The 18,533-nt window shown below is 41.1% G+C and overlaps 1 protein-coding gene across 1 annotated transcript in view; it reads right to left on the bottom strand.

The window, feature by feature from the left end:
* Nucleotides 1-997: 997 nt before the first annotated feature.
* Nucleotides 998-18,533, bottom strand: part of EPHA4 (EPH receptor A4) — a 108,632-nt gene continuing 91,096 nt past the window's right edge. Inside the window, exons 12-18 of the mRNA XM_075031879.1 lie at nucleotides 15,942-16,003; nucleotides 15,194-15,403; nucleotides 12,514-12,663; nucleotides 9,895-10,088; nucleotides 7,224-7,379; nucleotides 6,053-6,936; nucleotides 998-3,475 (exon numbers count right to left, since the gene is read on the bottom strand). Of these exons, the coding sequence (XP_074887980.1) occupies nucleotides 6,822-6,936; nucleotides 7,224-7,379; nucleotides 9,895-10,088; nucleotides 12,514-12,663; nucleotides 15,194-15,403; nucleotides 15,942-16,003 (887 nt within the window). The 3' untranslated portion in view covers nucleotides 998-3,475; nucleotides 6,053-6,821. The remainder of the gene's footprint in view (nucleotides 3,476-6,052; nucleotides 6,937-7,223; nucleotides 7,380-9,894; nucleotides 10,089-12,513; nucleotides 12,664-15,193; nucleotides 15,404-15,941; nucleotides 16,004-18,533) is intronic.

Raw genomic sequence — 18,533 nt, 5'->3', positions numbered from 1 at the left:
CAGACAAGTCAAAAGCTTAAGAAAATTCCTACAAGAGCCACCATCCTTTCTGCAGTACCTGTGAACTGTGTACACATATAATTCAGATAGTTAAAGTGCCAGAAAGCCTGTATATCCTGAACTAAGCAGCAGCACTGTCAAGAAGCAACATTACACCCCTGGCACTCCGACTATGCGGCACGTGCCCGTACATGTGTTACCATTACACAGCAATATCCTTTACACAATATCCACTCTCTCGGTCTCTGGCTTGGAGCCCTCATCACAGAAACCGTCCCTCTCCATTTTCTGCTGCTCCCGACACTCTCGCGCCTCTGGTTTGCATTTTGTCCCTCAGCTTCTCCCTCCCCTCCCTCCTGCTCCTTTCACCTTCTGCCTCTCTGGCCACGAGTCTCCAACACGAGCCCACCAACCCACGCAAACAGAGCCCACAAGCAGAGCAGCAAGTGCAGTAACTCAGCAGCAAGGTCACAGTTTCCACATTAGAGGCGAAACCCTAGCCCAAAGGAAGCTGCGAAAACTGTAGGATTTCTGCCAAGGTGACGTCTGGCCCCAGGCAAGGTCCAGACAGCGGGAGACAGGGGAGGGAGACTACTCCCAGCCGATCCCAGGCGTGCAAATGAAACAACATTATGAGCCGGCAGGTTTTTCTCAGGCATGACACCCATGGATACTACCTGGTCTCCGAGGAAAAATCATTGAGATCGTTAACAAGGTCAGCCTGATGGCAGCATCCTTCCCACGTTACAAATATTCAGCACACCACGCAATCCAGGATGGTAACAAGAAAAAGTAACGTGCTTTAAGGTACACATGGGAGTTATGCAGTTTAAATGAACTTCAGGACTGCGTTCCTGTGAAATCTACTGAAAGGACTGTCCCTTTGGGGCAAACGCCAGGATTATTACTCTGAGTTCTGTATTTGTACCTGTTGTGGATAAATACTAAATTAAAAAAAAACCATGCAATAATTAGAAATAGTCCATTTCATGTTTGTACAGCAACTACTTTATTGTTTTCAAATGCAAATGTTTGCATTGTTTGCTATTTTACAATTTTACAAACTAGGTATAAAAGACCATAAATAAATGACATAAGTTATGTGTACCTAAAATTCATGGAGGGGGGGGAAAATTACAAATTAAAACAAAATAGAAAAATCTATATATCTAACCCAGAGATCGTTCAAATGCACGAACCAAGAAATGCTGTTAGATTTTTTCAGTATGAACTAAATTATAATATGCCTTATACATTCTAATTTTAACCACAGTCCTTGCATATTCCAACATACTTGCAGTGATACAAAAAAATAAATGCACTCTCTTTTTATTTGTCTGATTAGTATTTCAGATTTTTTTTCTTCTGGTTATGAAAATGTCACGTAAAAGAAAAATACTGCTTTTTAAGTCCTGTTTACTGGTTACTTACCAGCCTTTTGTATTTTATACATATATATTTTTAATACATAAGATCCATCACAAAATTAGTACAGCAAGAAACCCGGACAAACATCAACCAGTGGTGTGTGAGCAGGACAATTTCTTAACAGAGGCTGATCATGCGAGACAGTCCTGGTGATGACCTCTTTGAAACGAGCGGCAGTGCCACAGCACTTGCTTTTCTTTCGCCCCCAGCACCATCTGGAGCAGCCACCTCAGTTGGCACCTCCCAGCGCCCTGACCATGCCCGGCCTCTGCCGACGGCGCGGATGCCCTCGCTTCCCTTCCACAGACCTGCCGCTCCTCCTCCGCCAGAGCCAGAGCAGGCAGAATTACGGATAGACTCAAAGGGTGAGTGAGGAAGGAAAAGAGGAGGAAGCAGGAGCAACTTTGGGACACCACTTTACGGCTCTGGTCAAGGCTGTGCTCTCTTTTAACGCAGCGCATCCAGCCTCCCCCACGACTGCTGGAGTGATGCCCTGTCCTGTGGCAGTTTGCTGTGCTTCAGTGGGTACCGCGGCAGACGCCAGCCCCTCGCGGCCAGGAAGCAAGCGGGGAGCGTGACCTGCCCCGCTCCAAATACCCAGCAGCCGTACGTTCCCTGGGCTCTAGCACACAGCTCCACTCAGACTAGCTTATACTACGTTAACAGTGAATTCTCCAAACACAAAAAGCTTCTCTAGGTAGTACCAGTAAGTTGCAGCACTGTTCCTCGGGCCACGGAAGAAAGAGTGCCTTCTACTGCACTTCACCAGCTCCTCATTGCCTGCACAAGGAACAGGACACATTTCACAACTCTCTTGTTAGCTACTGTAACCTTACAGGTCTTGTTGCATTTTTGTTCCTTAGCTGTGCTGGGAGCAAATGAAGTGTTTTGATTATTATGTTACAAATTTTCACAGCTTGCACACAGAGCAAGGTGCTTCTGTGAATGAAGAATTGCATATATTTGTTCGCATTCAACAAGTCTTTAAAATCCTACTTTTGCAGATAAAAAAGGCTACTTAAGAATTCAGTTCAGGGTTACCAGTGGATGGATATGCAGCTGTTGCCTTCCATCACCTTGCTGTTGAGAAACTGGTCGGTCTTGATCATGAACGGGGCATTAGTACAAATAAATGACATTTATGAAAATCTTTAGCACCCTTATGGATCCCGCAATCCACAACTCCAAAACTAACTCAAAATTGCCCATTTCAGGCTGCAGAACAACTCATTAAGGTTAGTGTGGCAGCTAAAAAATACACTTATAGATACAGAAATTTAAACATTTTTTAATGTGTGTGTTCTTCCTACCATTGCAGACACAAGCTATTGGCCTGCTCTCATACGACAGGGGACTCCTGCACTTCCAGAGATGTTTTCGGCACATTCACAGGCAGTTCTACACACAAGGTGACTCGCACGCAAACACATGCACACAAGCACACATACGCACCCTTTCAGATGAGATAATAATTCATTATCCATTCAAGAAAAAAAATATATCACTGCAATGGCACGTTTTGTGTAAAATGTCACTTCAGCAATGTATATAGGCAGCTCACAGGAACGGAGTTCTTTGCTGCGGCACCTGGCCTGGCGTCCATGGTAAGATGTGTAGTGCTCCGTCACTGGCATTTGTCCAAGATGCAGCAGTGACAGCCAGGGGGATGAGGAGACAAAATAACAAAATATATAAATAAAACCGAAGGTAGGAAGAGAAAGCAGAAGGGGAGAAAAAAAAATATCCAGAAGTCTGCAGGGCTCTGACACAGTACATTCCTGAAGTGACAACTGGGTGCTGAGTTTCAATGAGTTAGTTATCTCTCAGTGAAGAAAAAAACCAGAGTGGGTGGCATGAAAAAAAAAGAGAAAGTAGAAGTCACACTCTCTTCAGGGACTGATGACTGTTCAGCATGTGTTTTCCAGAATCAGTGCTATGGAAGACGCAACTGTGGATCCAGAAGGCTTCATGTCTAGTCTATGTTCCTCCATGGTCAATATGATCAATAGGATGGGCTATGAGGCCATGAAAGCAAAATCTAATTTCCCTGTACAAAAAGAAAACACATTAAACAACATGCAATGAGACAGAAAAGCACACCTGCCCAAATGCCTCCTCTTAGATTTCCCAGCAGAAGTACTGCTGTATGTAGCCAGCCCCTCCTTGGCTGCTGCAATTGCTGATTCACATGAACGGAAAAGACCTGAACTCATCTCTGCCCTGGTGAAGAGGTGACATGGCAGCAGGTTCATGGAATGAAGCTTCTCCCCAGAGAGGGGAGAAGGATTTCCTACAGGACAGAGGAGAAAGTAGGAAGAGATGCAATTCCCCCAGAAAAGAGTGGCTGTACAGCAAATGCAGGAGGCTGCAGCGCGTTGACATGCTCTCACTAGCTGGTTCAGCCATCTTGGGCCAGTGAGACAAATACAACCAGCAGTTCTCAAAGGGTGAGAACCCTTTGTCTTCCTTGTCCCTTTTCTTTCTTTTCTTTCCCTCACACTATTTCAAAGTCTTGCTTCCATTCTTATAAACAGATATGTAATCTCTCTCTATATATTTATATGTGCCACCAATTTTTTTTAATCTGCTCTCCTCCAGCTAAAATCACATTCAAGTGGATGCCCCCTCACTGGCCATATTTTATCACAGAGAACACAATCATCAATGGCAGTTCTGAAAACCTGGCATCTGAGCTGCCTTCACAGTTTTTGTTCTATAGGGACACCATTTTTCATTTTGTGTGGAAAATATTGGAGTGTTTTGAATTACTGTTACTAGACTCCAAGAAAGCAATTTTACAAACTGGCCAGAAAATTGGGTGTATTTTGCTTTTTATGTAAAAAGACAATCTCAACAGAATGCAATAGATTTACAGCATGAGGAAACTTAAAAGTATCTCTACACTTAAGAAGCAAAAGAATTTTTGCTGCTGAAAGTACAAGTGTCAGGTCTTTAAAATGAGTAACCACTTCTTACGTTGCCTGGCAAAATGACATTAAAACATGCTGGTTTAAATAGTTTTTTAAAAGAAATCTTAAATTTCTTGAAATGGAAAAGCTTTTATAAGTAATACTGCAGAACAGTTTTTACTAAGCTGTCATGACTTGACAGGATCCAAATTTAGCATTGCATATTCTGAACAAGTTGTTTTCCGAGAAAGTTGGGGGTGAGGGAGAGTTAGTGGTTAAAATCAGCAAGTTATTGTTAAAAGTGACAAAAAGTGATATGAGTGACAATACAGTAAGTGTGACTTGTCCAACTGAGTGAGCTGGTTTGGATTTAGAATAAATGTAATTATTGAAAAAATCTGACATGTAAAGCCACTAAATCGTTTCTGAATTTGCTGTCAGGTACAGAGTGGGACCAAAATATTACAGACCAAAGAACCAGTCTTAGCGCCATCAAATATAAATCTCATCTTTCTGACACTGTGCCTGGCACAGCTGAAACACAATCTCTGTTCTAGAGGATGTGTCATGAAAATCGCCCTCCCACCAAGCACAGTGTAAGTGGGCCTGATCCTGTCTCTTTTCTAAGGTCATCTCATCACTTTGGTCCTCGAAAGGACTTTAAAAGGAATCTAATTTATAAACTCTATTCAAAAAGAGCACTAAAAGCTTTAATATAAACAAAATTCAAGACTAAATGTGTTCAGAGCTTTACCGGATAAAGCTTTATCCTATGTGACCTAATGAGGACAACCACATTCCTATAGCAGTCACCTCCACCTAGCAACCCAGAGGATGCTTCCACTCACTCAACCTTCCATCTATTTCTTAGAGAAGTTGGAAGGCAGCTTTTCAAGCAGGTCATGCTCCATCTTGTTTGCCATACTTGCAGAGGGGCACTTAGACCTTAGCCATGCAGCCTACACCTGGCACTCAAACCCACAGTTGCCTTGATAATCCCGCCTATGGGGCTGGTTTCAAAAGTGAAATTTGGTTCCCACAGCTGATGAGACTGGATCGCCATGTCTGAAGTGTAATGCTGCTGCTTAACATAGAGCTATCACCATGCCTGACACCCAAACTGTGCAAAACCAAGAAGGCTGCATGCACAACCCCATTTCCTTCTGCTCCCCCTCCCATAAAACCACTGACACAGCAACTGAGACTGATCATTCTAAAACACAAATATTGGTTCTACTGTAGTTCATGAGAGAGCAGAAAAAGTCCTTGGTTCTTCTTGGTGCATTCATGAGTATCTGTACTTTACAAGGTTATTCTTACTTTCTATGGGATCAGTATGTGTGGGTTTTTCCACCCCAAAAATAAGGGCATCCCTACTGGTCTCAATGCAAAACGGGGTCAAGCTCTTAGCACTGAACTGAGTGAGCCCCAAGATGTACTCCTGCACCTTGTCTGCACATCCTAACACGCAACAGCTTGAGAGCAAGACCAGGTTTTGAAACAGTGCAATTTTCACTGTCATCAAATAGAGTAAACAATGGGAAACACTAAGCAATTAGTCTGGGAAACCAGCACAGGTTCACACAAACCAGTTGGGAACCCCAGATAATACATACCACAGCACTTTTTTTTTCTTTCCCCAACAGTGATGAAATCCTAGCACAGTTTAAGAAACAAAGCACCATGAACATGCTGGACACTGTACTTCCACTGACCTTCTCCATGTGGCAAAAGGAATCACTTCTTGAAAGAGAAAAGAAGTCTGAAAGCTCCACAGCCACGATTGTCACAGCTGACTACTGGCAAGATGTTCACAAAATGTCTTTAAGTGGTAGGCTTCAGCATGGCACAACAGCAGCCAATAATCGCCCCAGAAGTCCAGTTTCGCCCAGTAATCCATAAGGTGGGTCATTTCATGTCTCAAGCCCGTAAATGAGTAGATCACTAATCAGCAGGCACTGATTAGCCAAATGATATTCTCACTGATGTTTTTGCAAGGTATTAGTGATGCTTCAAGTCTGCAAAAAATATCCTAGGGCAGATTCTTCATTCCAGTGAAAGATGCACAACGGTGGCTTCACCCACAAATAAAACACTATGGTTGTAATCCTACAGGTCATAGGGAGAAGGAAAGTAATTTTGTTTTTTTTTTTAAGCACAGTATCTGGCAGCAAACATAGCATCAAAACTTGAATGTGACTTTATATTTATATAGATACATGTATTTTACATATCATTGATCAACAGAGAAGTATGTTCCAAGAAACAATTTGTTCCAGGTCTGGTTTAAAATGACGACTTGTCATTTCTGGAGGCCCCCCTCCCAACACACACGCTCAGTTTCCGCAATCTGTACATCAAGCAATGCTGCAGATCTTTATTTCGACGGGCGAGGAGACGAAGTAAAAAAAGTGCAGTTCTTCAATTAAAGTGCATGGATGAGGTAAACTAATTTCAAGAGTTTTGAGTTTATTCAGTACTGGCTCAGACGGGAACCATCCTGCCATGCATCTGTTGCATTTGGGTGCGCATTGCTTGAACGCTGCTCAAGATCTTGTTCTGGTGTGCGATGGCAGTGATCCCGATCCTTGCCAGGTCACTGTGAAAAGCAAGAGAAGAAGCAGGGGGCTGAGAACTGTGGATCAGATGCTGGTGCAGTGAAAAATACTAAGAGTCAACCGCAAGCAACATAGCAAAAGCAAGGCAGATGTACAGAAATGTTTAATTAAATAAGTGAAGGCATTGTGGAGGCATTTTAAAGTTATCCTCCATCCAAATGAAAGGCATTCCATTCCTTTAATGAGGGTAAAGATATGCAGCACAAAGCAAAAGAAGCCGATTAAATCCAGATTTACCAGGTTTTTTGTTATATCGCTGAGTACTTACTCCTGGTTCATGTGCACCACAGCCTCTAGGGTGGTATAGCCAGCAGCTGTGAAGTTATCCTTGTATCGCTCCATTTTAATGGCTTGGAGCCAGTCACCGACAGAAACAACCGCCGAGAACTCAGGGGAGCTGGGATCCAGCAGGGCTGTGCTAGGTCTGGATGCCAAACAGTGAAGGGAAAGAGAAATGGTGTCAGCTGGATCACAAATCGCAAACCAAAGTTTGGTCTCCGCAACAATTATCCTCAATGATTAGGGAAAGTAGGAGCAGGATGTCGCGCCCAGCAAAACTGGTGGCTCTCTGCACAGCAGAATAGATCAATGCAAGAAACTTAACAAAATGCAAAGTAATAGGCCAATTTTTGCTAAGAATGAATTTGACCTTAGGTTTCTATTTTTGCTTTCAGATCTAATTTGAACCACAATGCTGCTTACAATTTCCACCTCAGATGCAACCAATTTCATAGAAAATGCTTTTACTTCAAAAACCAAAGAAGATGGCAATGCTGGAAGGCATTCAGCCTACTGGGTCTGTATCTCACAGGCAGCAATGCAAGACCTTGCCAGTCCTGCATGTGTCAGACCTCAGCTCAGCAACTATAGAAACACTACTGAAGTATGCACAAAGGAACTGGGAGCTCACAACCTGCCAGACTGGTTTGGAGGGCGGGTTCAGATAAATTCTGTTTCTAGCCAGGTTTGCAGGCAAGCTCAGTGCATTCAATCAAACTGAGGACAGCAGGGAGTTAATCCCCTCTTTAATCAATCCATTCCTGACCAACGTGTGTGCCAGGAATGGTGGGAATCATGCAAGCTTTGATCTTTGTTTGCACTGTGGAATGTGCTTCTCATTCTCCCTTGCACAGTTTTGCGAATAATTATTCTTACAAAATTTGCTTCTCTTATTAATAAATCTCATTTATTATTTTGTGTCTATTGTAAATCACAGTTTCATTAAACCATTATAAATTACTACTCTCTATCTAAACAAACCAATTATCATTTAGCAATTTAACTGAAAATGCACATCACCAAAGATTAGGCGTGCAATAGCAGTTATGTCTTGCCTAAAGCACCGAGTACACGCTGGTAATACTTGGTACAACTCTTCTGCTGTATTATCTAACACAAGACCAATGATGGCAACCTAATTATACACAATTATGCTTCACATATAAAGTCATATAATATATTAATGTTATATGCATATTTGAAATTCATATTCTAAAGAGAAGAAAAATAGAGATCTATAAATATCCATGAACATGAAATGACCTTGACAAGGCTATTAACTTACAAACACACACACACGCGCACACAAAATGACCTTGAACAGGCTATTAACTTCTGTAAAATCTAGCTATTTTCAAAAAGCACCTGTAAATTGGAAAGAAAGCAAAATGGAGGAGTTCATGCTGTGATTCTCAAATCAAATTATTACAGCAGATCATACTGTGATCCTCACCATGTAAATTATTTAAGCCTCAAGGGTGGATACATTTTTGCCAGGCTACCAATGCGATTAGGGCAATCTGGAGGATACGTGGTGATAGTGGCCTCACAGGGTTAATAATCCCTCTTCTGATAATGTACATTGTAAGTAAGAGTCACAAAGGGACCTACAAGTTTTAAAACAAAAATAGCTTTTTCCAGGATGTTGCTCTGTTGGAGGCCAAAACAGAACCTCTGTTACTCCTCCGCTGATTCAAGAAACTTAATTTTGTATTGCCCAATGGATATTTTTGTACCTTCCCTTCTACTTAAAAATATTTTCCCATTATCTTCCTCGTTTTGTTTCTTTTAAGCTTCTTTTCCATATTTGCTGTAAGCAAATTTACCTGACAAAGTGAAGACATTTGAAAAAAACAGAACAACCCTGGTGTAAATTAGTAAAGTTCCTATTACTTCAGCAGTGTTTCACCAGCTTAAACAAACTGCTGATCTGTCCCAACAAAGATATTTTGGTTTTACCCTACAACTCTGGGAGTTTCCTTCCTACTGCGCTTCTTTTGCACGTACCAGCTATACCATGCTTAGCAAACAAAACAAAACACAAATGTAATGCGGGATCGGTGGAGACATGAAACTGGCTTTCCACAAAATTAAATTCAAATTCACATAAAAATTAATCCACACCTTCCCAATGCCCGCAAGGCGTTGGCTGTAATGCCGTAACGCTCATTTGCAAATCCTACACAAATCTAGGGTTTATAAAACTTGATGAGGTACTTTTCCTGCAGAAAACCACATCACTCCTGTTAGCTACACTGCATTAAGGCTACCCGTTCAAGTCCTTTCACTAGGGGGGAGAGGGAAAAGATGCAGAAAACTTTGTCTTCAAACAGAGCTTGCCTGCATCAGAACTTTTTCAGGATGTGCTTAAGACTGTGCTATAAAACTGGTCAGTGTTGGTGTGATACAGCAACAGCTCTGCTCATTTGGTTTTCCTTCTCACAGAGCTAGGAGAGTCTGGGGGTGCCCAGCAGGGTTCAACAGCGTGCCAGCACAACCCCTTGACTCTCATGCACGGTGCAATGTCTGCCGTACAGTCTGGCTCTGCAGAGCTACAGAGCACGCTTTAATCCCAGCGCAGAGGTTTAGGTGACTTGCAGTTTTGCCTGTCATCTCCACTGTGCTCCCTCATACATCACCATTACAAAAGCACAGCTGACCTGGAGCTCTCGCTGCCTGTCCTCTTCAGGCTGTTGGGGTTGCGGATGAGTTTGTCCAGCATGTTGACAATCTGTCCAAATTTAGGCCTGTCACTGCGTTCCTTCTGCCAGCAATCTAACATCAGCTGATGGAGAGCAATGGGGCAGTCCATTGGGGGTGGCAGCCGATACCCTTCTTCAATGGCTTTAATAACCTATAAATGGCACAATTAGGAAGACATTTGAGAACATCAGACGCTACTCACATCTACCAGCTGAGTATCATTTATCCTAGGGCGATCCGAAGTATGGAAACAAATCCACAGTTAAGTGAAACAACATGGAAAATTGCACTCAGACTCAGGCAGTTGGTGGTCTCAGAACTGTCATTTCTCCTCAGCAATTCAAAACTAAAAGGCTACGGCATACAAGGCAGACATTAGATACAGAAAGGCAACTTATCACAAAAGAGCACATGGAATACAGGGATGACAAAATAGCCCAGGTTAGAATTAAGCAACTATCCTCGTTGGACAAAGGGTTGGAGAAGCAACAGTTCTACAGCAAATCTTTAATATCTGTCAGTTTTGGGTGCAATATGTTGAAGACGAAATTTTCCCCATCATTTTTAGGGTACAGCAGATCACCCCCTCCTCCCTCTCCTCCTGGGCTAAATCATCTCTGTCAGTCATACAGACCTTGTAGAGAACTTGTTCTCTCACCACTGTATGCTCTGAACTAAGAAATGCAGAGATGGGAACCCTTTTGTGCAGCTTAATCAAGAAGGTTACAGAAGTCCAATGCAGCAGCTTAAGTACGTATTTCATATTTAATAGAAACCAGAAAAACTCACAAGCTTAAGTAGTTTCAAACCCTCCAAAAAGAGCTCCAGAATGCTCAGTACTCTGATGGCTTCTTAGCTCTCTCAGGAGAACGGGATGTGACCAAGACTCAATTCCAATACGACAGGGACGTGACCCAAGACTTCAGATCTTAATTAATTGATATGACTTTGCTGGCAGGATTCACCATGAGACTAGAGACCAGGAGTGCACAGAGACTGAATTGCACTAGATTCCCTCATTCTGGTCTTGTCCAGTTAGTGGCTAAAATCCACTGGGAGGACAAGGTGAGGGATATGCTTGCGCTATTAGCAGCTATTCAGTGACCACAAACAAACTGGCTCTCACTACTCCAGAGTGTAGGAAGATTCTTTTGATTTCTCTTGATTCAACAGACACTGAGAATAATTTGAAATCCAATTCTGCTTTTTTGTGAAAAACACTGCTCTCATGTTCGTTAAGGAGAAAAAAATGGTATGTCTACACCATGTAATAAAAAGAGGATGCAAAGACAGTAATATTGGCTTTCACTGTCATGTTCAAGACAGCTTTTCAACATGGTCTAGCACCGCACATTAGCAGTGTATACCAGCCTAATATGCTAGCTCTGCGTTTGTTGCATTGAGCTCCACTGTGCTGTGTAGACATGCCTGATATAACTAAGACACATCTGGTGTTTTATTTTCTTGCTAAGTCTTGATGACTTCCTGTTAGCAAAGGAAGGCAAGATTGGGTGCCAGAAGAGACATTTCACATCAGAAGGAAATTAAAATTATATCCCGTTTAGATTAAATGCCATCCGCATCTAGATAGTCTTTGAAAATATTCAGCTCTACATAAGAAAGCAGATAACTTGTAAAATGACTTAACCACTCCCATGACCATATATTCACATTAACATTTTCTTCTTCCTTTACATGTTTGTAAATCCCCTGGGAAAAGAATTATGGATAATCTATGCCTCATTTTCACTGGGATTTTTTTTTTTTCATTTAATAAAAATTCTATTAGCAAAAGCTCTTATTAGCATCATTATTAAATACTCTTCTGGCCTAGCAGCCATTGTGCATGCTCCCTCTTGGAATACACTGAAGTAGTCCAGATGGTACGGTTAAACAGGACATGCATAATTTAAGAATGGTCATTTAGGAAGCGGCTTTTTAATGTCCTCGGGGGGCAGCTATGCAATTGTCACAAGGATGCTCTGACTGATAATCAGAATTGGATTTCATTATGTGTTGTTTTAGATACCCTACAAGAAATAAAATGCTCTGGAAGAATTACAAGCATACTGGGGCTTGAAGAATTAACTCCTAATAGGAAGCCCCATTAAATTCAAGTGTTTTTTCTTAAAGACTTTCAATAAAGTTGAGATTTAATATCAACATTCAAATCTTCCCTCTCTTGATGGTATTACAGTCTGACAGTTTAACTATATTCGCTTCCCTTTCCTCCATTCTTCTTTCTTACATTAATTGCTTATAATATTTTTCCTAAAATTAAAAAAAAAACACAAAAACATGCACAAGTTACACAAGTTATAGACCCTAACTTGAGAATCCCCTATTCCCTGAGCAGAGACCAGGCTTGAAGTATTTAAGGAAGTCTTAGTTCCAGAGATGGTCCCTGAGAAAACAGGAATCTACCACCCATGATATCCTTTTAAAAACCTGGAGTAAATGTCTTGTAACCATATAGTAATTGACACAGAAACACATCAGCAGACATCTAAGGACAAAGACAAAGGCGTGGGGGGGAAGGGAGAGAAAAGGAAGAGGAAGCTCAGAAGGAGACTCACATCTTGATTGGACATATCCCAGTAAGGTCTTTCTCCATAGGACATCACTTCCCACATGACGATGCCATAGCTCCACACATCACTAGCTGATGTAAATTTACGGTAGGCAATTGCCTCTGGTGCAGTCCACCTGATGGGGATCTTGCCACCCTGTCACAAATAAAAGAAATCACAGGCTAGTGAGTCACTGACCCAATAATGTGCATGGCTGACACTGTTCTACACTGCCATTAAAAATACAAAATGGTTATCTGTATGCAATTCCAGAATCCTTCTTAAAAAGGCTTCCACCTTCTCTTTTTCTTGCCATAAAACTGTCAGATCCAACCAGGAGGCAATGCTGCCCATCTGTTTTCTTTAGTCACAAGGAGGCGAACCAGTAAATTGTTAAATGTATTTTCATCAGCCCTCTGAGAGATCTCTGCTCAGGGCTATGCTGAAGCATGAGAACAAGCCAGGGGTTTTACAAAGTATATATTAGAGATTTAGTTGACAAAACAAATAAGTACATGCTGTTAATTACTATTTCCTTGCTTGCCTGTCTGACCTGTTTGGCCTGTTTCAGAAAAATGGGATTATAAATGTTTTGCTTTTCAAAAAGGTAAAATAAAGAGTGGATAAACTGTGAAGATTTATGAATACTGTGGTGTTTCCCATGGGCAATATCCCAACTCCTACCAGAGATGTGAGACGGCAAGCAAGCCTCTGGGCTCTCCCAGTCCCTGTGGGAGGAGTTCAACCCCAGACCACGGTATAAGGCTGCTTTTGATGCCTGTTGAAGAGAGTTGTCTCTTGTTACAATATTTCTTTTTAAACAAATAAAAACACTTGGGCATCTGATTTGGGCCACTGAGGTCCTGCACTGTTTTAAGAAGAACTCACTCCATCCTGTTTATCTGATTTTGCCTCAGCTGAGTGATCCCAGGCCAGAGATTTCTCCTTTTGTTTATGCTATTATGCAAGGTGTTTTTAATTGAGCTTTTGCTTTCCTGCAGTTCCATCTGGGGAACGACTTAAGCTGAACAAAGGTTTTAGGGTTTTTTTTCATTTCTTTTATGCTTTTTTGATTAAGTTTATTTTGGTAGTTTTTTTCTCAGCCATCTTCTAGATAGTTTTTACCCATAACTGAGTGCAGCATGTGCATACTGAATGGTTTATTGTTCTAATATCTCTCTCAAGTGTTTAATATGGACTTGTTCCAAAGCCAAGTGAAATCAAATGGGGTCCTTCTCCTGGCTTCTTTGGCCTTTGCATCAGGCCCTTTGTGAATCAGGTTGTAGCAGTATGTGCCTTGTGTGGCTAGAGGATGCTCTCACTTCAATGAGTTATACCATAGCAGGGAGCAGAACACACCATTCTCTTAAAAAAGGCTGCTTTAAAAATTGAATTTTATTGCATCATCTCTGGTTATAAAAAAAGCTCTATTCCTCCTTTCAGACACAGATGCATGGACATTGTTTATACATGGTTGTCATTCTAAAAATTGTCAATAAGCTCTTTTTATTTAGCTGCTTGAGTACAGTGGAGTTCATCCAAATTTTCCTGATCCTTCATTACTGATACCATATAAAGACAATGCACTGTAAAGCAAATGTCATTGATTCCCTGTAGTTTACTCCTGAGAGCAAACATAATACTATATCTCCTCTCACTAAATTCAAAGGGAAACTTTTCAATCACTTCTGTCTTACCCTTGTGTGTTTGTCTAAACTTTGATTTCCCTGAATACAGCTTTTCAGACCTCTGCTTCTGCTTCTTCCACTTGCCACCCTTATGAGCAAGAAATACCAAGGCTGGCCAGCATTTAATACTACATGAGTCTATCCTTCCCTATAATGAACTGTGAATCCATTAAAGGATGAGTGTTGGGATTAAACTGCAAAATCTGAGTGCTGCAAACAAACTCTGCACTAGGGAGAACAGATGGAGAATGGCAGATATTTAAAAACAAAGAAAATAAGCAATTAAAAAAGGAGACTTTATAAACTCTGACTTTTATTTCTTCACACACATGTTAATTACAGAGGTATTGGTACAAAGGCTGGTAATGGTCAGGATGTTGTTTTGTGGCCAGAAGTACTTGCGTTAGTACTATTCCACAAGCAGCATATTAAAATGGCTTTAACAAAATTAGTTAACAGTGGGATGCTGAAATACAGATAAAATGGGCAAGAAACAAAAAATGGGAATGCAGGTCTCGCTCTTTTCCCGGTCCAAGTTATTTAGGTCAAACTTATGACTCGCTTTGCGATGGGCAAAAGTGGATTTTTTTTTAATTTTTTTTTGGTGGCGTATCTACACTTGCTGTATCAAACCTCAGTGGGACTAGCCACTTGGAAATCATTATGCATGTCTGTAGACATCAGAAGGAATAGAAGCCCAAGCTCTCTTTTCTGGCATCAGATTCCTGTCACGCACTCTAGCACACTGAAGGAACTAGAGGAATACATGGGTCACACCCTCAGAGAAGAAATACTGATGTAGCTGCTGATGTAGCAATACACTACATCAACTTACACTAGCTATGGAGTCTGGGCCAATGTTTATTTTTAGATTGTGATATAGGTTTTCACTTATGACTGAGATTATTTTAAAACAAATCATTGTCACCTCCCACACAGTCAGACAAAACCAGTATGTAGGCATGAAAACTCACTGGACATTTTCTTTCCCTCCTTACCCGTGTGGTATAAGCTGCTTCAGGGTCGTCTTCCAGGACTCGGGACATGCCGAAGTCAGACACTTTGCAGACCAAGTTGCTGTTGACTAGTATGTTTCGAGCAGCTAGATCCCGATGCACATAGCTCATGTCAGACAGATACTTCATTCCTGAGCCAATGCCACGAAGCATCCCCACCAACTGGATGACTGTAAATCTGCCATCGTTCTTCTGCATATGGGGAAAGGAAGAAAATCACAGAGCGTTAAGCTAAAAGCTACATTATTACCATTGGTGAAATTGGCAAAGAGCATATCTCTGGATTCCCATCTTCTCTCAAATAGAATGCAATGTTATTTCCTCACTCTCCTGACTAGTGTCTATAATTCACCAGTAAAGTAAGAACCCAGAGGTTCTGTCACAGCTTCCAGTGATGCAGTATCCAGTTTGCAATAAATCTGGTTTTAATGAGTCTATACCACTGCGATGCTTTCAAAAATAGAGCAAATCAGAACTGTTCCCATTAAACATGGATTATTTAAGACCCTGCTATTTTAAACATTACATTTATTCTATATTCTTCTACTTTACATTTATGCTGGTTTTCAATAGGAGCAACACCAGAAAACAGAATTTCCCAAGCACAAACATAATTTCTCTAAAAATGCTGAATTTTCAGTATCTTTCTGCAAAAAAAGAACCAGAATGAAAACCAGAAAATGTTTCCCAGTATAAAATCTCCTTAGCTTATTATGAAGAAATCACCTACCCTGAGGAAGGCATCCAAGGAGCCATTCTCCATGTACTCAGTTATGATCATTACCGGTTTACCTAGAGTTCACATAAAGAAAAACACAATTCCTTGATGAACACCGATGTTAATGGGATAAAAATGGGTTGCACATGATTTTACTGCCAAGACACCTGGCTTACACAATCTAATTTCATTTGAAAAGCACCAAGCTTATGCCTCAGCTGTGGGGAGCAAGAGAAGGAATATTATAGGACAGAAACATTTAAAGGGCCCCATCTGGAAGGTTAACCCTTTGGTTGACTCATTGACAAGGTCTTTAACTAAAGTGGCTCCTGTTCTCTAAGGAATATATGAATTGGCAATTTAGAGCTAAGAAACAAAGATCTGTTCAAACTTGACAAAAATCTTTAGTGCAATTAAATTGCTTGCAGACTAGAAAGCTTTCCTCTTTCAAAATGGAATTTGTGAATGCTTTGGTCTCTCTGCCTCTTTCGAAAGATCAACGCTTTAGGCAAGTTAGAAGCTGTCAGCAGCTACAAGGTATTCCAAGACAACTGGATTCAAGAATGCAAAATACAAGCTGTTCCTCTCAACTTTCTCTGTCCCAAATTTGTATCCTGTGTCTCTTGTTATTTATAAATGAGCCAAAGCCATTTGCCTCATGAAATCAACCACAGGATAAATGATTCAATGAATTGTGTCACGTGTGGGGCATAGTGCTTCAGCAGCACTCAGCTTCCCATGATGCAATACAGAAAGCCAAGCTGGGCAATCTGAAGAGAAATGTAATGTAATGTTTCTGACACAGGGATGCTTTCTAGGCACTCTCCTGCCTAAACATCAGCAAATACATAAATAATGCTTGATGATATCTTTAAGAGCTTTACAAAGTCATACGATGCTGAAACTGAAAACATTTAGATACATACAAGTAACACTAATTATTTCATGGGGTTAAATCATGCTGGATATTCAGCACCTAGATATTTGCAGAAATATGTTCAATATCATCTCCATTCTAAAAGTGAGCAATGGGAGATGTAGAGAAGTGACTTATCAAAGGTCGAATGGCAAAAGCCCGGTCCCAAGATAAGCACTGTTAAGCCCACCTGAAGTTAAGGAAGCACCTGATGATCAGCACCACGCTGGCATGGCAACCCTTCCTCCCAGTTATGCTTTAGCTACAGGAACTACAGAGTTTCTTCCTGAATAAAAGACAGTGTCCCAGAGAAACTCTGCTTCTGTACTTACTGGAGCAGCTCTGAATAAGGGAACATTATGGGTAAAGAATGATTCAATAGACATGTCACCTAGGCTGTAGATAGCTCAATTCTGTCTTGACATCAGATGTATTGGAACTACTCAACTTTTCCTTGCTTCTGTCACCAGCAAATATCTGCTCCAGAACAACCAGCTATGAAACTACCCTACCATGAAATGTTGCAGCATTGAAAGTTCCCCTAATCATTTCTACCTCTGTGCATTTTTCACCAAGATGCTTATCTCTTCGTTTGTCAGGGATTTCCACTTTTGAAGTAAACTTTTTTTTTTTATTAGAAAACAATATGCTATAAGGACTGACTGTACCGAAAATTTCACTTAGGCCAACATCTATGTGCGAAACATCACTTACTTCACTCATCGTTACTTATTTCACCTTTTCAGTCCCAACCTATCCTTTGCAGGACTTTTACTGTTCCTGCTTCTCCTTCCCTTCCCTACTGTTATCAAAACTCTTACTGTTTTGGTCCCATGCAAACTGGCATGCCTGTGAAATGCCAGTCTGGCAGCTGAACCCTTTACCATTTGCATGAATGCAGCAGAGAAGCAATGGTATTGCATACAGCGAACTGCTCTGGGTGAAGAGCTTAGTGACCTTGGCTGAGTACTTGCACCCTTAAGGAAAGCGATGTGATAAAAAATCATCCTCCCTCTAATTCACCTTTACAAGCATTCTTTGGCAGAAAGAGAAAAAGTCTAACCAGATCTGCATATGTCACTGTTTCATTTATCCTTTGCAACTGTGACCGGAACACTTCCACTGAACAAATACAGCTAAATGAGTTTTAATTAACCTTCCTCAATCAAAAGATACTATGTCAACGCAGAAAGGAAGAAAGGGAGACTCTTTCAGTGCATTAACATGTAATTTCATTACTCAGGCACTTCTTTAGCAGGGGAGGGGGATAGAGAGAGAAGAAGTTACCATCAGTGAGTCAATTATTAAAGTACTTGACTAGCAGCCAATAATGTATTCATGGTTTTTTGCTGCCTCTCTCAACCCCCCATCTACACCACTATTTATCTCACATTTTAATTTTCAGTTTATTAAATGCATTCATTTATCACAGCATTCAGAAAACCTATGGAGAAATTGAGACAAATGTCGTCTTAAGCAGCCCTGTTTACCAAACACACCAGCTCTGAGGTAACCAAGCTGGCTTGCTGTGGAAGCATCACTTACTGTGAGCCAGGCAATGAAACATTCTCGGGTCAGGCTACCACCTCCTCAATGAAAATTTCAAATAATTTTAATTCAGTGACAACTGCATTATGCAAATGCATACAGTCATTTATAACAGCTAGAGCTCTAATTGCTATGGGGTT

Source organism: Buteo buteo, chromosome 7 (assembly GCF_964188355.1).
Source record: "Buteo buteo chromosome 7, bButBut1.hap1.1, whole genome shotgun sequence".
NCBI lineage: Eukaryota > Metazoa > Chordata > Aves > Accipitriformes > Accipitridae > Buteo > Buteo buteo.
Note: the sequence above shows the minus strand (reverse complement) of the source record. Positions and strands in the feature narration are given on the sequence as shown.